Source organism: Schistocerca americana, chromosome 10 (genome assembly GCF_021461395.2).
Source record: "Schistocerca americana isolate TAMUIC-IGC-003095 chromosome 10, iqSchAmer2.1, whole genome shotgun sequence".
Taxonomy (NCBI): domain Eukaryota; kingdom Metazoa; phylum Arthropoda; class Insecta; order Orthoptera; family Acrididae; genus Schistocerca; species Schistocerca americana.
In genome coordinates, this window is record NC_060128.1 from 54,178,325 (window position 1) to 54,195,499 (window position 17,175).

The following is a 17,175-nucleotide window of genomic DNA, read 5'->3' on the forward strand; positions in this document are numbered from 1 at the left end:
GATACGATACTGCACGAAGTATTTGACAGAGCACTGAAAGACCTGAGTCAAAACAAGGCCCCGGGAGTAGACAACATTCTATTAGTGGATGCATATTCAATAAAGTGAGGAAATGTCAAATTTCACCTGTAAAAGGTACAGGAAATTTAAATAACAGTGCTGCAGACGCTATTCCAAAGGATGTAGTACAATTTTCGACAGAGTCACCGAGTTCATCGAGGATGATGATGCTGTGCCAAAGATGAGTTTCCCAGTGGATTTAGAAATACCTGCCTATATGATTGTTTCACGTGCATATGGTAACTGTGGGCACTGTACGGTGACAGTGACCGTATTAGCATTTTAAGTAATTGATAATAATAAAGTGTAAAGTTTGTAAGTACGCTGTTCAGTTCAAGACTTCTGCTCTCCACGGGAAGATGTATGAGGTGAATACAAGATTGAGTTGTGGCATGAGATGCTTAGGTGTAGGCAGAGAAGGCACAAATCTGTTTTGTGGCTTGATGAACTTGCCTGCCGGCCGGTGTGGCCGAGCAGTTCTAGGCGCTTCAGTCGGGAACCGCGCAACTGCTACGGTCGCAGGTTCGAATCCTGCCTCGGGCATGGATGTGTGTGATGTCCTTAGGTTAGTTAGGCTTAAGTAGTTCTAAGTTCTAGGCGACTGATGACCTCAGCTGTTAAGTCCCATAGTGCTCAGAGCCATTTGAACCATTTTTGAACTTGCCTGCACTAGTATCTAGGATCAGTGATTACAACAGAACACTTTTCAGTACTCTTGGAGTTGAGTGCAAGGATATGAAAGCAGCTATTGAGGAAGCTGTAGACATTAACAATGAAGGGGAAAAAGACATTGTGAGTCTCTTGTGATGAAACCTGGATGAAAAGGGGCAATGCACTACATCGTGGTGTAACACGTCATTAGTGTAGATACAGGGAAAATCTTAGTCTTCCAAGTAATGAGCAAGTATTGCTCTCAGTGTGACACAAGAAAGAACAATGATGGCAGTGAAGAAGAAAGGTGGCAGCAGGAGCACAAGAAAGTATGCAGCAAGAAACTTGGGGCTAAGTGGTGGAATGGAAGCAGCGGGGACAAAACAAATATTCCAGAGGTCAGTTGAAAAATATGGTGTTAGTTATGTGAAGTTTCTAGGTAATGGACCTTCCAGTGCTTTTAAGACTGTTTGAGAGAGCAATTGTTATGGCTCACAAAAACTAAATTTGAAAACCTGGCTGTGTGTGGCATATTCAAAAGTGAATGGGGGGTAGACTACTCTAATTGAAGAAAGAAATGAAAGGCAAGAAATTAGAAGGAAGTTCACACTTACAAAAAACCCATCAGGGGTAACTTCGTAGTGTGGAAACAATGTGCAAGTCGTGTGGGCAAATTCTTTCATAGACTTTCCACAGATGGTGATCCTCAACATTCCCTTTGTGACATATAGTGATGCAAATATCTTCAGGCAGAAGCCAGTGGAAAGCCATACACTAACAAACGTCGTTTGCCACTTGCTGTTTTAGATGCTATAAAACTAACTTTCAGGTATCTAGCCAATCCTGAACTGCTGAAAAAATGTGTACATGGGAAAACACAGAATGTAAATGAGAACTAGAATCACCTTGTTTGGATGCGTGGTCCAAAAACACTATTTGTATCCTCAATTGTTGTGAACATCCCTGCATGTGACGTCTGTCTAGCATTCGATAGTAGAAATGCAGGTAAGGTTAAGCGCATGCAGAGACCGGCCTTCCATCCAGGTGCATTCACACTCGAGACGCACACAAGCATTGATGAAGCATTACTGGAGAAAGCTCAGGCAGCAGAAAGAAAAATGCAAAATTTGAAGTATCAACAATGTAGAAAAAGACAGATTGCGATTAACCGTAAAGAAGACACGACACGTAAGTTGCAGACAGGCCCACCCAACCGCCGCCCCCCCCCCCTCCCCCCCTTCCCCCCCCCCTCCCACACACACACACACACACACACACACACACACACACACACACACACACACGCATACACACAGCGAGATGCTGCAGTCGGTAGTCATGTGGGCATGAGACGTGCCTGCTACTCCAGGAAGACGAGGAAGAAAAAAAAGATTCAGGACATGGACATCATTAGTCACTAGATGTACACCAATATTGTCAAAAATTTAAATAAAAAGTTTAAATGTCAATTGCCATAAACTGACTTTTCTTAGCGATAATGTACCTTTTTCTCAGGAACTGTAAAAGCTAACATTCTGATATTTGCTGTAGTTCTTAAGATTACTGAATAATCCTGCTCAGCAGTTTTCCATTATATTTTCTCTGAGAAAAGTTCTCCTTTAAAATTTGAGAAATATAGAGCAGTCCCTGGTAACGCAAAACTGAAAAATTAATTTCAAAGCAACTACGACCTTAAACAAAAATCGGTTCCATACATTTTATTAGCCACTTATGTAGATGTAAACTGTGAAATTCCACTTTTATTGCTCGAGTAGTTTACGAGAAAAGGTTATAGAAACAATGGTTCAAAATGGTTCAAATAGCTCTGAGCACTATGGGACTTAACATCTGAGGTCATCAGTCCCCTAGAACTTAGAACTACTTAAACCTAACTAACCTAAGCACATCACACACATCCATGCCCGAGGCAGGATTCGAACCTGCGACCATAGCAGTCACGCGGTTCCGGACTGAAGCGCCTAGAACCGCATGGCCACTGCGGCCGGCTAAACAATGGTAATTGAAAAATAAAATCCTTATAAGATGTTTGTCATCATGCATTGTCAACCAAAAACTGCACAGAATATCAAGCATTATGTTGTACATAATAGCCTCAAGTTTTAGTATTTTAGCTGTCATATTGTTGGAGATACATATGTTAAAGTACAAGAAGACATTTTGCCCTATGCCTGTCCTTAGAGAGTATCATTTTCTTATTAGTACTCTCCACATTCAGGAAGACCTTCAGGGTTTGATGATGATCATTCAGATGCTTGAATCCACAATGATCCAGGTTGGTGTTCTTGAGGACTGTCAAATGTGATGAACTATGATCATTTCACCATCATATGATATTTGCATGCTGGGGGGAAGGTTCAAAAATTGGCTGCATGGATACCACATGGTCCAAGCCAAAATCACAAAAATCAGTGGGTAGCCATATGTGCGTCTCTGCTTATTTATCGTCCACTGGCTCATGAACAACACTGACCATTCCTATCCTGTATCGTGACTAGTGGTGAGAAATGGTTCCTTTATGATAACGTAAGGAAAAGAAATGAGGCTGAGCCCAAATTAAGCAGCAACTCCCTGCGTAAAGACCTGTGCACATCCACAAAAAATAATTTTATGCATCTGGTGGAACGGCAACGGAGGGGTGTACTTCCCCGAGGTGTAACAGTCACTGCTGACGATAACTGTCAAAAACTGACACATCTTGCAGATGTAATCTGAGAACAGTGACCAGGAAGATGGGGTCAAGTGATGCTGCTCCACAATAATGCATGCCTGCATTCTGCTAGACTGACAGGAATTGGATTGGGAAGTCACACCACACCCATCTGATCTTGCACCCTCAGTTTTCACCTTTTCTACTCTCTATCAAACAACCTTAAAGAAAATTCATTTCTGGATGAAAATGTGCTTCAAACATGGCTCAACAAGTTCTTTGCCTCAAAACCAAATGATTTCTACTGCTGCAGAACTGAAATGTTACCCCAGTGTTGTCAGACGTTGTAAATAGTGATGGAGTACATATTATTGACGACTAAAGACTGTTATGTGTGTCTTTTGTGTTTATTAAACTTATGGAAAAATGCTACGAACTTATGCACTAAACCGATACATTGTATTGGAGCTTAATTGCTTTTACTTGAAGATATTCATAATTTTTTGATTTCCATCAAAGATTCTCTGTTTTGCTGGCAACAACTGGAAGTAAAATCCATTACAATTTTCTCTACCAGCTTGTCCCCAAATAAACGACAGCACACTCGTGGTTTGTTTCAGATTGGACGTGACAGATTGCAGAACACTCGGCGGGGCCCTGTTCCCCTACCTCGTCGGGCTGCCGCGACTTCACACGCTTCGAATGGAAAATATGGCTTTTGCGAGGCTGCAACCGGGTGTGAGCAGCATCCTCGAATTGTCAGGTGTGCGCTGCCTGACATTCGATTATTCCGTTGTCGCTGGAGTGCCGTTTGAAAAGTTTCCAGAAAAGCTCGTCAATCTCAGGTAACAAAAGATCTACACCTGTTAGATTACCCTGCAATTCACACTGTGTGTTTGGCAATGGGTTCCTAAATATAGAGCATACCAAGAAGTGGTACAGAATGGGACAGTGCTTTAATGCCACTGCTTATCAGTATGACATCCTGAAGACACATTCCAGTTGGAAACGGCTGTCTTCCAGCCACATATTTGAGCCATCGTATCCCTCTACAGTTTTTACCCACCGTACTTCCCTCCAATAACAAACTGACAATTTGTTTGTGTCCCAGGTTGGGACCTACTGACAAATCCTTTCTTTTAATCAAGTTGTGCCATAAATATTTTTCTTCCCCGGTTTCTGTCTACTTTCTCCTTGGGTATTCGATTTACCCATCTAATCTACAGCATTCTTTTGCACCATCTTATTTCAAAAACTTCTATTCTTTTCTTATCTGAACTGTTTATTTTACATGTTTCACATCTATATGAGGCTTTACTCCAGCCAGGAAAGACTTCCTAAGCTCTTTTTCAGAAGTGATTTTCTTCATATTTTCACTTGCTGCTTCACGTCTTCTCTACTTTAACCAGCATCATTTATTTTGCTGCTCAAATAGCAAAACTCATTCACTCGTTTAGTATCTCATTTCTGAATCTGATTCTCTCAGTACTGCCTGATTTAATTTGACTACATGCCATTACCCTCATTTTACTTTTGTTGATGTTCATCTTATAATCTCTTTCCAAGACAGTAGCCATCCTATTAAACTGCTTTTCCGAGTCATATGGTCCCTCTGACAGGATTATAATGTCAGCAGCAAACCTTTTCTCTGTCAGAATTAAAATGTCGCCAACAAACTTCAAACAGAAAACAACACAACTAAGAAATTAACAGGAAAGCTACACCTTAATAACATCATATTCGTATAAATGATTGACAGGTAGATAATAAAATGAAATTAAATTAAAGCATCGTCAGAAGAGCTCATAAAGGGAGCAGCACAGTACTGATCAATGAAGAGCAATATATAGAAAAAAAAATCAAAGATTTCATCTCCTTGAACAATATCAGAAAACTGAAATCCAATCCAGCAGCACATTTCCAGACACACATTACAAACAATTTCAAAGACATCAAACACATACTCACAGGTAAACAAAAACAACACATCACACAGAAGAACCCAAAATCTCCAACACTCAGAGGCCGACCTGAGGTTCACAAACCCGTTATTCCAGTGAGGGCCATTATCAACTTGATGAATGTACTACCTACCATGTGGCAAAACACATGAAAAAATTGTAACACAGCAATATGAAATGAAGAGCATCAGAACAGTGAAACACACAAATGAGTGCATAACACAAATAAAAGACTTACACATATCACAAACAGCACCTCTCATAATTTTCAACAAAGAGAATATGTACAACTTGATACCCAGTGCAGACACAATAAAACTAATTGAAGAAAATCTACTGACATTTAACAAACTACCGGCAGAAATGAAAAGACCAAAACCCTTCAAGCAATCACATCCAAAAATTACTTCCAGTTTGAAAAGGAATTCTACTTACAAAAAGATGGCCTTCCAGTGTGATCGTCAGTATCAGAAACATTGGCAAACATATTTATCAGCCACATAGAAAACACATTCTTTGATAAAAACATCATAAGGAAATGACACATAATTGTTTACTGGTACAGGTGGCAGGGGTAAAATACAGGGAGCGAAAGGCTATTTACAATTTGTACAGAAACCAGATGGCAGTTATAAGAGTCGAGGGACATGAAAGGGAAGCAGTAGTTGGGAAGGGAGTAAGACAGGATTGTAGCCTCTCCCCGATGTTGTTCTATCTGTATATTGAGCAAGCAGTGAAGGAAACAAAAGAAAAATTCGGAGTAGGTATTAAAATCCACGGAGAAGAAATAAAAACTTTGAGGTTTGCCGATGTCATTGTAATTCTATCAGAGACAGCAAAGGACTTGGAAGAGCAGTTGAACGGAATGGACAGTGCCTTGAAAGGAGGATATAAGATGAACATCAACAAAAGCAAAACGAGGATAATGGAATGTAGTTGAATTAAGTCGGGTTATGTTGAAGGAATTAGATTAGGAAGTGAGACACTTAAAGTAGTAAATGAGTTTTGCTATTTGAGGGACAAAATAACTGCTGATGGTCGAAGTAGAGAAGATATAAAATGTAGACTGGCAATGGCAAGGAAAGCATTTCTGAAGAAGAGAAATTCGTTAACATCAAGTATTGGTTTAAGTGTCAGGAAGTCGTTTATAAATAGTTTGTACAAGAAGAGAATAGAAGCTTTCGAAATGTGGTGCTACAGAAGAATGCTGAAGATTAGATCGGTAGATCACATAACTAATGATGAAGTATTGAACAGAATTAAGGAGAAGAGGAGTTTGTGGCACAACTTGACCAGAAGAAGGGATCGATTAGTAGGACATGTTCTGAGGCATCAAGGGATCACAAATTTAGCATTGGAGGGCAGCGTGGAGGGTAAAAATCGTAGAGGGAGACCAAGAGATGAACACACTTAGCAGATTCAGAAGGATGTAGGTTGCAGTAGGTACTGGGAGATGAAGAAGCTTGCACAGGATAGAGTAGCATGGAGAGCTGCATCAAACCAGTGTCTGGACTGAAGACCACAACAACAGCAACAAATCTGTGGATGTCATAACCTGTAGGGTGAATGAACCAACAGAGTAAATAGATAAACTTCATACAGACATAAACAGCATGAAAATAAATAAATAAATAAATTCCATTCACCATGGAAAAAGAAACACAAAATCAAATACATTTTGTGGACATAACAATAAAGAGAGACAGCAGTAGGCACACATTTGACATACTCAGAAAGCGAAGAGCCACAGATACAATTACACATGCTTCAACCAACTATCAGTAAAATAAAAAATTATCAGCCCTATGACATATACCACTCAGCCAAGAAAACCATGAAAAAGAATTACAACCGTACAACTAATTGCCAAACAATGTTTATAAAATCCATATAGTGCAAAAGACTCAACCCCAAAATCAAAATATAACTAAAGAAAAATGAAAACAAGCAGAGAACACAAACACCTAAAAATGCCATAGACACTACAACACACACAGAAACACAAACTAACAGACATAACTAACAGAAAGAAATGGCGCAATTTAATATACACCCAGAATAACAAATACGCTAGAGAAACAGGGATTACACATTGCTTATGGAATGAGATACCCATTCCTGTCACATTTACAAACAACAACAGACAAACCAGATATATACCAAGGAGTGTACCACCGAGACTGTATGCTCTTCCTAAAGTGCATAAAGGTGGTCTGCCTTTACGGCCTATAGTCAGTAATATTGACGCACCCACATATGATTTAGCCAAACATCTAGCTTCTTTGTTGAGACCATTTGTTGGCAAATGTTCGCACCATATACGGAACTCTGCTGATTTTATTAATAGACTGGGGGCTCTCCACTTAAGGCGGGGTAGGACGTCAGACGGGCCGACTTGGAGCAGGAGAGGCACCACAGGACATTTTATTTTCTGCTGTCCTACCCCCCTTAAGTTCGGATCTTCTAGTGAGTTTTGATGTAATTTCCCTTTTCACAAAAGTACCTCTTGCAGATTCCTTGATTCTAATTGGTCAACAGTTTGAGTCAGACATTATGTTGAAACAAAGCAGTACTCTTTCCTCAACTTATTTTATGTTTAACCAGGAATATTATGAACAGTCTGACGGTGTCACCATGGGCAGTCCTCTGTCCCCTCTGATGGCTAACCTCCTTATGGAGGATTTTGAGGAGAGAGCACTTGAATCAGCGGTCTGTAAACCAACTGTTTTTTGGAGCTATGTCGATGACACTTTCATAGTGTGGCCCCACAGAGAAGAAAAGTTAATGGAGTTTTTTCATCATCTTAACTCCATCCGTGAGAATATTCGATTTACTATGGAACTAGAGAAAGATGGCTGCCTTCCATTCCTGGATGTTTTGGTTAAACAGAAGAGTGACGGCACTGTGGGACATTCTGTCTATCGGAAGCCCACTCACACTGATTTGTATTTGCATTCATCAAGTTGCCATCACCCATCCCAGACTGTGAGTGTACTTAAAACCCTTGTACACAGGGCACACACGGTGTCGGATGCAGAGAATTTGCCTATGGAACTGGCACATTTGAGGATGGTGTTCAGAGACAATGGGTGCTTGACCCGGCAAATTAACAGGGCCTTCTCAACTAGAGCCAGGAACCGGGAAGTGGATAAAGAGGAGAACGTCCCAGCCAAGTCCCTAGCTTTTCTTCCCTTTGTCGGAAATATCTCCTTCAAGATAGCAAGGATTCTTAATCATTTTCATGTGAAAGTGGTTTTTTGTCCGCCTTCTATGATTTCGGATTTGCTGGGATGGATGAAGGATGATTTGTCACTGCGGAAGGCGGGAATTTACATAATACCATGTTAATGTGGTATGGCCTAAATAGGACAGACAATGCGTACAGTGGAAGAGTGTTGTACAGAACAACAACGATGCACTCACCTACTGCAAGCCACTAAGTCTGCAGTTGTGGAACATTGTATTTCTAATGGACATTCAATGGAGTACTACAAAACTTCGATTTTGGCCACTGCAAAAACTTTTTGGACTCCATTATCAAAGAATCAGTGGAAATACGCATTGCGGGAAATCTAATGAACCGTGACAGTGGTTACCAATTGAATAAGCATGGAATCCCATCGTCTCCGAAATTTGCTCGAGACGAAGACCCCAGAAGAGTTCGATAGCTGCGGCCAGTGACAATACCCACGGCAGCTGAGTATTGCAATTCCACCAGCGAGGGCGCTGCCACTGGGAGGTGTGGCCCTATCTGTCTCTGCGACTGCAACGCATGCGCAGCATTACTATCAGTGCACTATATAAGCTGGAGTGGAGAACGTCTTTGTCAGTCCTCGTTCGGCTCACCTGAAGATGGTTGGCAGTTGTACAGTCGAAATATCGTGCAGTGAAGTTTATGACGACTGGCTGCAAGCCCGAAATCTTTTTGAACACAGGAATATACTAGTTAGAATGCCAAGAACATGAACCAGTATATCTGGTGATGACAGGTGGGAATTTCAAAACAAGGTGGTGGTGGTGGTTGTTGGGATGTTTAAGGGGGACTAAACAGCTAAGGTCATCAGTCCCCCTCAAAACAAGGTATAAAGAACTTGTAAGAAGTTGGAAATATAAGAATAGCAATTCTACCTCTGCTGGATACCTGATAAAACAAGGGAATGAACTATCCAACATGGAACAGGACATGAAAATTATTAAGGTGAACAACTACAACAAAAAAACTCCAGACATTACAGGAAAACTTTCATATACAAAGAGTCCTTGCAATAAATAAGGAAGTACTTAATGAGAAAATCAATAAAAGCAGTTACTCACAGATCAGTCATTAAAACAATAACAGAAATGTGGAACATCTCTCTCTCTCTCTCTCTCTCTCTCTCTCTCTCTCTCTCTCTCTCTCTCACACACACACACACACACACACACACACACACACACACACACACAAACAAATGAAAAATATCAAGCCATACACACAACATAAACAAAAGACGAAAGATAAGCGCACAGCGACAATTGGCAACATTACCTGTGGTAAACACCACATGGTGAACACATAGTGAAAGTGCAAGTGAGTTGTTGCAATAAAGGTGGGTGAAAAAATAACAGAAATCCGCCATCGGGATTATGGGGAACAAGCGAACACGTCTCCAGGACCACACATATGAACTAGCATCAATGGAAATCATAAGTAACACCAAATGATAATTTAACCTCATGAAACTAGTGCTATAAATGTTGTTTCTAATCGGAAAAACAAGAGAAAAACATAAGAAAACATAACATAGTAACATATTTGGACTACTACCTAATGCATTTTTATCATAGATATAAAAACAAATATGTATTTCAGGCCACTAAAGATGCTTCATAAATGAAGGAAGTGAAACGCATATTGCAAAAAACAAACTGCCTTTCATTTAGTTGCAAAGACAAAACGTACCTCCAAGAAAAAATATTTCTTATCGCAGAACTTCAAAACCCTTTCCAAATTTTTTGTCCATATCTGTCACAGCTTCCCAACATTTTCACTGAATAATATTATGATAGCTGCAACCCTGTTTCACTCCCTTCTCAGCTGCTACCACCTTCATTTTATCTGCATCTTTTTCCACTCACATGAAGCATATGATACCACCTGGTGTCACTGTAACTCGATCCCATGCCTCTGATTTCAAGCTTCGGGAATCTGCGAGTCCAGTGGCTACACATACTCCTTATTTTTTTTTTCTTTTGAGATGTCTTGAGGCCTTCAGCTGCCATTCTCTTTATTTCCTGTACGATTGTGCAGTTTCGGCCTTAGGCCATTTTCAAGTATTTTTATGCATGATTTTTTAGTAGCAGATTATGTCATTCACATCGTTGCTCCTGTGACATCATGTTATGCTCATAAAATAAATCCAATGTGTTCATGCTATTTTAGGAGCATGTTACTTTTGAGCAGTTACATTACATTACATTTTTATTGGTCCTTTTGATCATTTGTTGTACAAGGTATACTGTACAATATTGGACATATCATTGTGATTTACAATACATGTTTTTAAATCATATAGCAGTATTTAAATTGTTTTAGCCTTCATATTATTACAACTGAAGGTTCAGCTTCCATACATTATATTTAACGCAAATAATTCTCTTTTTTCTTTTTAAGTATTTGGCAATAAATTTTTATGTTTCAAGATATTCATTTATACTATAATAACATTTTTGCAATAGATATTATGGACAGCAGTTTTAAATCTTGAAATGTCTTTTATTGTTTTAATGCTTGTAGGTAGCTTATTGTATAGTCTTGTTTCCTTTTGCAACTACTTGAAAGTAACACGCTCCTAAAATAGCGTGAACACTTCGGATTTATTTTATGAACATAACGTAATGTCATAGAAGCAATGACTCATATGACATAATCTGCTACTAAAAAATCATCCATTAAATACTTGAAAACGGCTGCTGGTAAACCTTTTGGGATGTGAGGTCGTGGTCTGAGAAACTCTTCTGTTCCTGACGTTTTGTCCAGGACTGTGCTGGACATCTTCAGAGGCAGTCCTCTGCCGAGTCTTGCCGACTGACTGGTCGGACGTCCGAGAGCGACATATATACTGTAGGAAAGGGGGCGTGGTCGAAGTAACACGTGATTAGCAGAGATAATCCTTGTCAAAGATAAAACTTAACTATCGATTGTCATCTTGTCAAAGATAAAGTTGTCTAGCGATTCTGCAGAGCTACTGTCCATATGTCACTAAGTTTCATTGCCTCCTCTTTTCTGTTAAAATCATCCTGATGCTTATAAATTTCAATGGCTTCTCTACATAACTGTGGATAATAATTTGACGTTGTAAATAAAATTTCTGTTTCAGAAAACTTCACTTCGTGGTTTCCTGACTGAAGAGCACGCTCTGCCGATAGGAAAAATAGAGAAATCAGCTATAGCAGAGACTTTTGTGCTCTTTTAGCCATGTATTTACACTCCTCTTGGTAGTTCCAATATAAACTTTACCACACGTACACAGAATTTTGTATACACCACATGTCAACACAGGAGGGTGTTTATCCTTCGCAGATTGCAGCACTTGACTTATTTTCTTTGTTGGTGTAAAGACCGGTCTGATGTCATGTTTCTGTAAAATCTTACCAATCTGATCCGTCACTTTTTTAATAATACCTGAAAATGGCCTAAAGCCAAAATTGTACAATCGTACAGGAAATAAAAAGAATGACAGCCAAAGGCTACAAGAAATCTTTCAAAAAATTGCACTGAAAATTATAGACTCCTTATATGACGACTTTTGCTTGTGGTACGGCTATGAGTCCGTGGCCTTAGCTGAACGTCAACTTCAAGGTGTCGTACAGAGAGCCCATTCTTGGGACCTGTAGCACGGCTCCCAGTTTTCCTCCAATAAAGCACATATCATACATTTTTGTCGCCACAACACGGTCTGTGCAAATCGAAAGCTCCACTTAGAAATCCAGTGCCGTGAGATACATTGACCTTCTTCTGGGCTCCTATTATAATAGACACTGTTACACCATACCTGTCAGCTTAAAACAAGTTGGATGCAGAATCTCAATGCTCTCCATTTTCTTACGTCTTTTTCCACTTTTGTGTGTGGTTCGTACTGCACAGCTTGTAACGGTCGTCATCACTCGGGTACTCTTTCCAGATGGTCCTTCCATTTAATTCTAAATTCATATATCTTATCATTTTTTTATTCAACTTTGAACTGTTTTTGTAATATGCATTTTTATTTTGTCTATTTTTGCGTATCCTTTCACCATTCATAGGAATCTCATTTCCAGCACTTGAATCTTATTTTTTAGTGCATAATGATTGGTATATAAGTTCATAGTGTTTTTCCATAAGTTTAATAAACACAATAGATACTCATAACAGAGACTTTAGTCATCAGTAATATATTCTCCTTCACTGTTTACAACAGTCTGCCAATGCCGGTGTAAATTTTTGATTCTACGACTAGAAATCGTTCTTTCGAGACGAAGAACTCGTCTAGCCACTTTCGGAGCACATTTTCATGTCGAATTGAATTTCCTTGAAGGTTGTTTGATGAAAAGCAGAAGGATGAAAATTTTAGGGTACAAGATCAGGTGAATAAGGTGGGTGTGGATTGACTTCCCTACCCAACTCCTATGTAGTGCTTTTTGTCAGTGATGCAAAATGCAGTCTAGCATTATCGTGGAGTAGCATCGCTTCACGCAGTCTTCCTGGTCGTTGTTCTCAGTCTGTGTCTGTGAGATGTCTCAGCTCGTAACAATAAATATCAGCAGTGACGGTTACACCCAAGGGAAGCAATTCGAGGCACGCCCCACCATCACTGTTCCATCAGATGCATTACGTTATCTTTTGTGAATACGTGCAAGTCTTTGTATGGACAGTTGCTAATTTGTTTGGGCCTTAACCATTCCTTTCTTTTCCTAATGTTAGCATAAAGACACCATTTCTCGTCACCCGTAAGGATCGGTCGGAGGTGTTCACGAGTCAGTTCACGACGAGCGAGAATAGGTGCAAGTACGGCCACCTGTTCATTTTTATGATTTCGGTTTAGTGTGTGCGGTACCCATTTGCCCAATTTTTGAACCTTTCCCATTGCGTGCAAATGTTGCACAATGGTGGAACGATCACAGTTCATCACATTTGCCAGTTCTCAAGCACACTGACACGGACGAGTGTGGATTAATGCATTTAAACTATCTTCGTCAAGTCCCGAAGGTCTTCCCAATTTCAGGCAGTCACTAATGTCGAAACAATACTTCTTAAAATGAGAAAACAATTTTCTTGTTACGCTCTGTCCATTGGCATTATCCCGATGTTTCTGGCCACCTCCACTGCTGTCCGAAAAGTTCAGATTTCTCCACTCGGCCCTCAGTTTTCTACTCTACTCACTATCTCAAAATGACAAAATGGCAATATGTGAATGCAAGTAGCAACAGCAAACTACAAAGAAAAACTGATAATCGCTAAATAAACCCGTAGCGACTGGATTGCCGATAAGCAAAACATAAACGCTATGAAGTTGTTCGCCAAACTAATGTTACACTTGTATTTCCTGCAGCCATTTACCCCCTTGCCTCGTTCAGCCCCTCTCGCTCTGGAACTGCTCCTTCCCTGTGCGTACTGCCACTCTCCTCTTGTTACCTACCCCCCCCCCCCCCCCCCTTTGCACCCTTTCCTACCTCGTATCCCAGTATGTCACTTCCTTTTAGATTCTTTTCTCATTGTTTTCTCTGAGATAAATATGAGCCTCCATGTATATAATTAAATTTTCTGTTGTTCAAACATGCACAATATAGAGGTAACTCCATTGGATGGCCACGTTGTCACAGTAAAAGCAGTGTTTTCATTCTTATCACAGGGAGCTGGGAGTCAAAGAGTGTCAAGGTGACCCGAAGGCCATAGAAGGGCTGGCCAAGCGGATGCCCGGTCTTAAAATCCACGGCGTCATTCGACCTTTGTAACCGGCTTTCTACGTGTCCGATAACGAGAGTGATGCAGAACTTGGAGAGGAGGAGCATGTGTTGCTTCGCAGTGCAGAGGAAGCAGTGGATGACTGGAGAGTTGCAGTGATAGTTAAAGAGTGATAACAATGTCTAGGATTAAAGCAGTATATCTGTTCTCTTTCTAGAGAATATATAAAACTGATATGATATTTATAGGGAACTAATTTTAAATACTGATTGCATCTCAGCTGGAATATTGTAACTGGGCCAAAATTTAATACTTCTCAACTTTTGTTACTAGACTGTGTGTCGTAGTGGACTGCTGCAGGCTGTCAGGTCGAAAATATTTATTTTGGGTGTAACGTCACATTAACATTGGTGGAAACTGTTTTGAAACAGGGTAATTACAAGTAATTGTGAAAGTGTGTAGAAAGAACATAAATTATTTACAGTAATATTAGGAAAAGGATAGTGTGCAACTCAGTGGGTCATCTTTACACTGATTAGCAGACATGTACAACGAATAGACTGTTATACATTCTAGCTTCTGGCCGTGTTCGCTCGTGCGAACGTACGCGTATTTTCTTTGCCGAAGGAGGCTCTGACAGAAAGCGGTAATGTGCAACAGTCTTTTAGTTGTGCCTGACTGCCAATCCTTTTCTTAAAATTGTTGATATTCCAGCCTGAAGTTTCCATTGTTTAACCATCTGCAATAGTGTTTGAATTCTGGCTTTAACGATCTGCAATGACGCTCAGTTTCTCGTCGTAATGACAGTGGATTTGAAACGACTTTTTCTTTACGAGATAAAGTGGCAAGACTGATGAGGTAGCCATTCTTAAATATCACTGGCTGGACTAGCATGTATTATTGTGTACAGTAATTAATTTAAAATAGTTATGAAATATTTGTTATCTGTTTATCCAAAAAAAAATTTCTTGCTTATTTATTCACTTTTTATTTGTATTATGTGCAAGTTTCATCAAAATAAATGTTCTCTTTGTGGTAATCTGAAGTTAGAAACTTTTGTCAGTTTTTATGAACTAGTGAAACAATAATAAATTAGCACCAGATACCCTATTATTTTAAGTGTCAATTATACAGGTATTTATCAGGTTACTACTAATTAACATTTTTAAACTTGGCGATATCACGTTCCATTCAGAGCAACGTACCCCTTGAGTTATAAGATGTGATCGACTGTGCTTAATTTATGTCTCTGTACATCTGTGTCATCAGAAAATCTTCTTTAAAGTAATGAGTTCATAGTTCATGTCCGAGAGAGGGGGGGCGGGGGGAGGGGGGGGGGGGGAAGGATAGAAAGAAATACCCAGAAGGGGAGGAGGAAAAGAAATGAAACTTCACAAGTTGAGAGGGTATGTGATGTAGGAATGATTACAGAATGGAGTCAAATTTACAAAATCTTGGCAGTACGAGCCCACTTAACCAGTACAATGTCGCCCCCACTCTGGCCTGGATGCGTGCACTGACTTGGCTGGGAAGGATGTCGTACACTGGCTGCATCCTCTCCTGAGGGGAGCCGGCCCCCAGCTGGCACTCAGTACCCTGCGTACTGGCACTCGGATAGGCTCGATGCCCGAACTGGTCTCACGCATCTTCTATCAGTGGCGAAACTGGCGATTGTTTTGTTTGCAGAACTCCCTCAATATCGTGCCGACAGACGTCTCGTAACAAACCAGGTGGATTCTTTCACGCTGTTACATTTTTCTCCCCCGCCACTAGCTCCCTCATGCCCCCCCCCGCCCCCTTTCCTTTCCTTTGTGTGTGTGTGTGGGTGTGTGTGTGTGTGTAAACATCATTGGCTTATCATTTGTATGGCAGGTGTGCACAATATCAAAAGTCTCAAATATTAGCTCAGGCTAATTTTATTATCCATTACATTCGTCTAGTTACCTAGAAGCCATTGGTGTAATTAGTTTACTAAAAACTGTGCTGACTACAAATACCAGTAACATAAAACATTGTTATCATTGTTCATGTGTAAACATCTATCTCATTACTGGCTTTCAGATAAAGTATTTATAGATGCAGCTAATGTCGGGAAACTGAAACTAGTTGTGAGCAAAACTCACCACCAGAGTAATTAGCATTTATAGTTGAAGTGTTGTTACCAAAAACAGAATATCATGTTTTGGCAAACTAAGCAGCATAATCCAATAGCAATTATTGTTTTATTTAAAATTCCTCAGTCACACTGTGGTGGGTGTACTGTAAGACCTTCGGTACACACACCATCAGATTATATGACTTGTCACTCTAACGAAGTAGGTGAGTGTCAACAATATGTCTCATGGTCTTATCGTGGCGTGTTTATCTTCTGCCGTTTGGTCAGACGATAGAAATGCCACTTGCACGCTTAGAGTAGCAGATTGACGGTGAACAACTTTAAACAGAACTTGATTAATTTTCACACACATTTATTAAAATAATAACAAGCCTAAAAACTACTTAACTTGGTTCTGGATGCTATTTACAATTGACGCTCTGAAGTTCCTTTGTCAAGTATCAGAGACATGTGACAATAAGATTAACGTACCAAGACCAAAGTGTCTGCCATATTCCTGTACACAGCCGTGAAGATAAATGAATAATCTTATTAGGCGCAAACTGAAACTTGACTATTGACTGGTACAGACAAATGCAGACTGGTACAGACTAATGCAGACTGACTAATCGGAGGTCTGTACACTCGTTATAATACCTCGAGCGTTCAGGTATCACTGCGCGAGTGTGATCCGCAAGGACAAAAGGTTCTACGTTAGCAGCAATCTCATTGGCTGCGTTACATATTAATACGCGGATCGGCGGATGCAGAATTTGGTCCATCTCTTAAGACAGCGTCATCTCGTAGTGCGGAGACG

General features: G+C 40.1%; 1 protein-coding gene across 1 annotated transcript in view; it reads left to right on the forward strand.

Annotated features, from left to right (window-relative positions):
- Nucleotides 1-15,290, forward strand: part of LOC124552405 — a 146,738-nt gene extending 131,448 nt beyond the window's left edge. Inside the window, exons 7-8 of the mRNA XM_047126669.1 lie at nucleotides 4,000-4,224; nucleotides 14,211-15,290. Of these exons, the coding sequence (XP_046982625.1) occupies nucleotides 4,000-4,224; nucleotides 14,211-14,313 (328 nt within the window). The 3' untranslated portion in view covers nucleotides 14,314-15,290. The remainder of the gene's footprint in view (nucleotides 1-3,999; nucleotides 4,225-14,210) is intronic.
- Nucleotides 15,291-17,175: the final 1,885 nt, after the last annotated feature.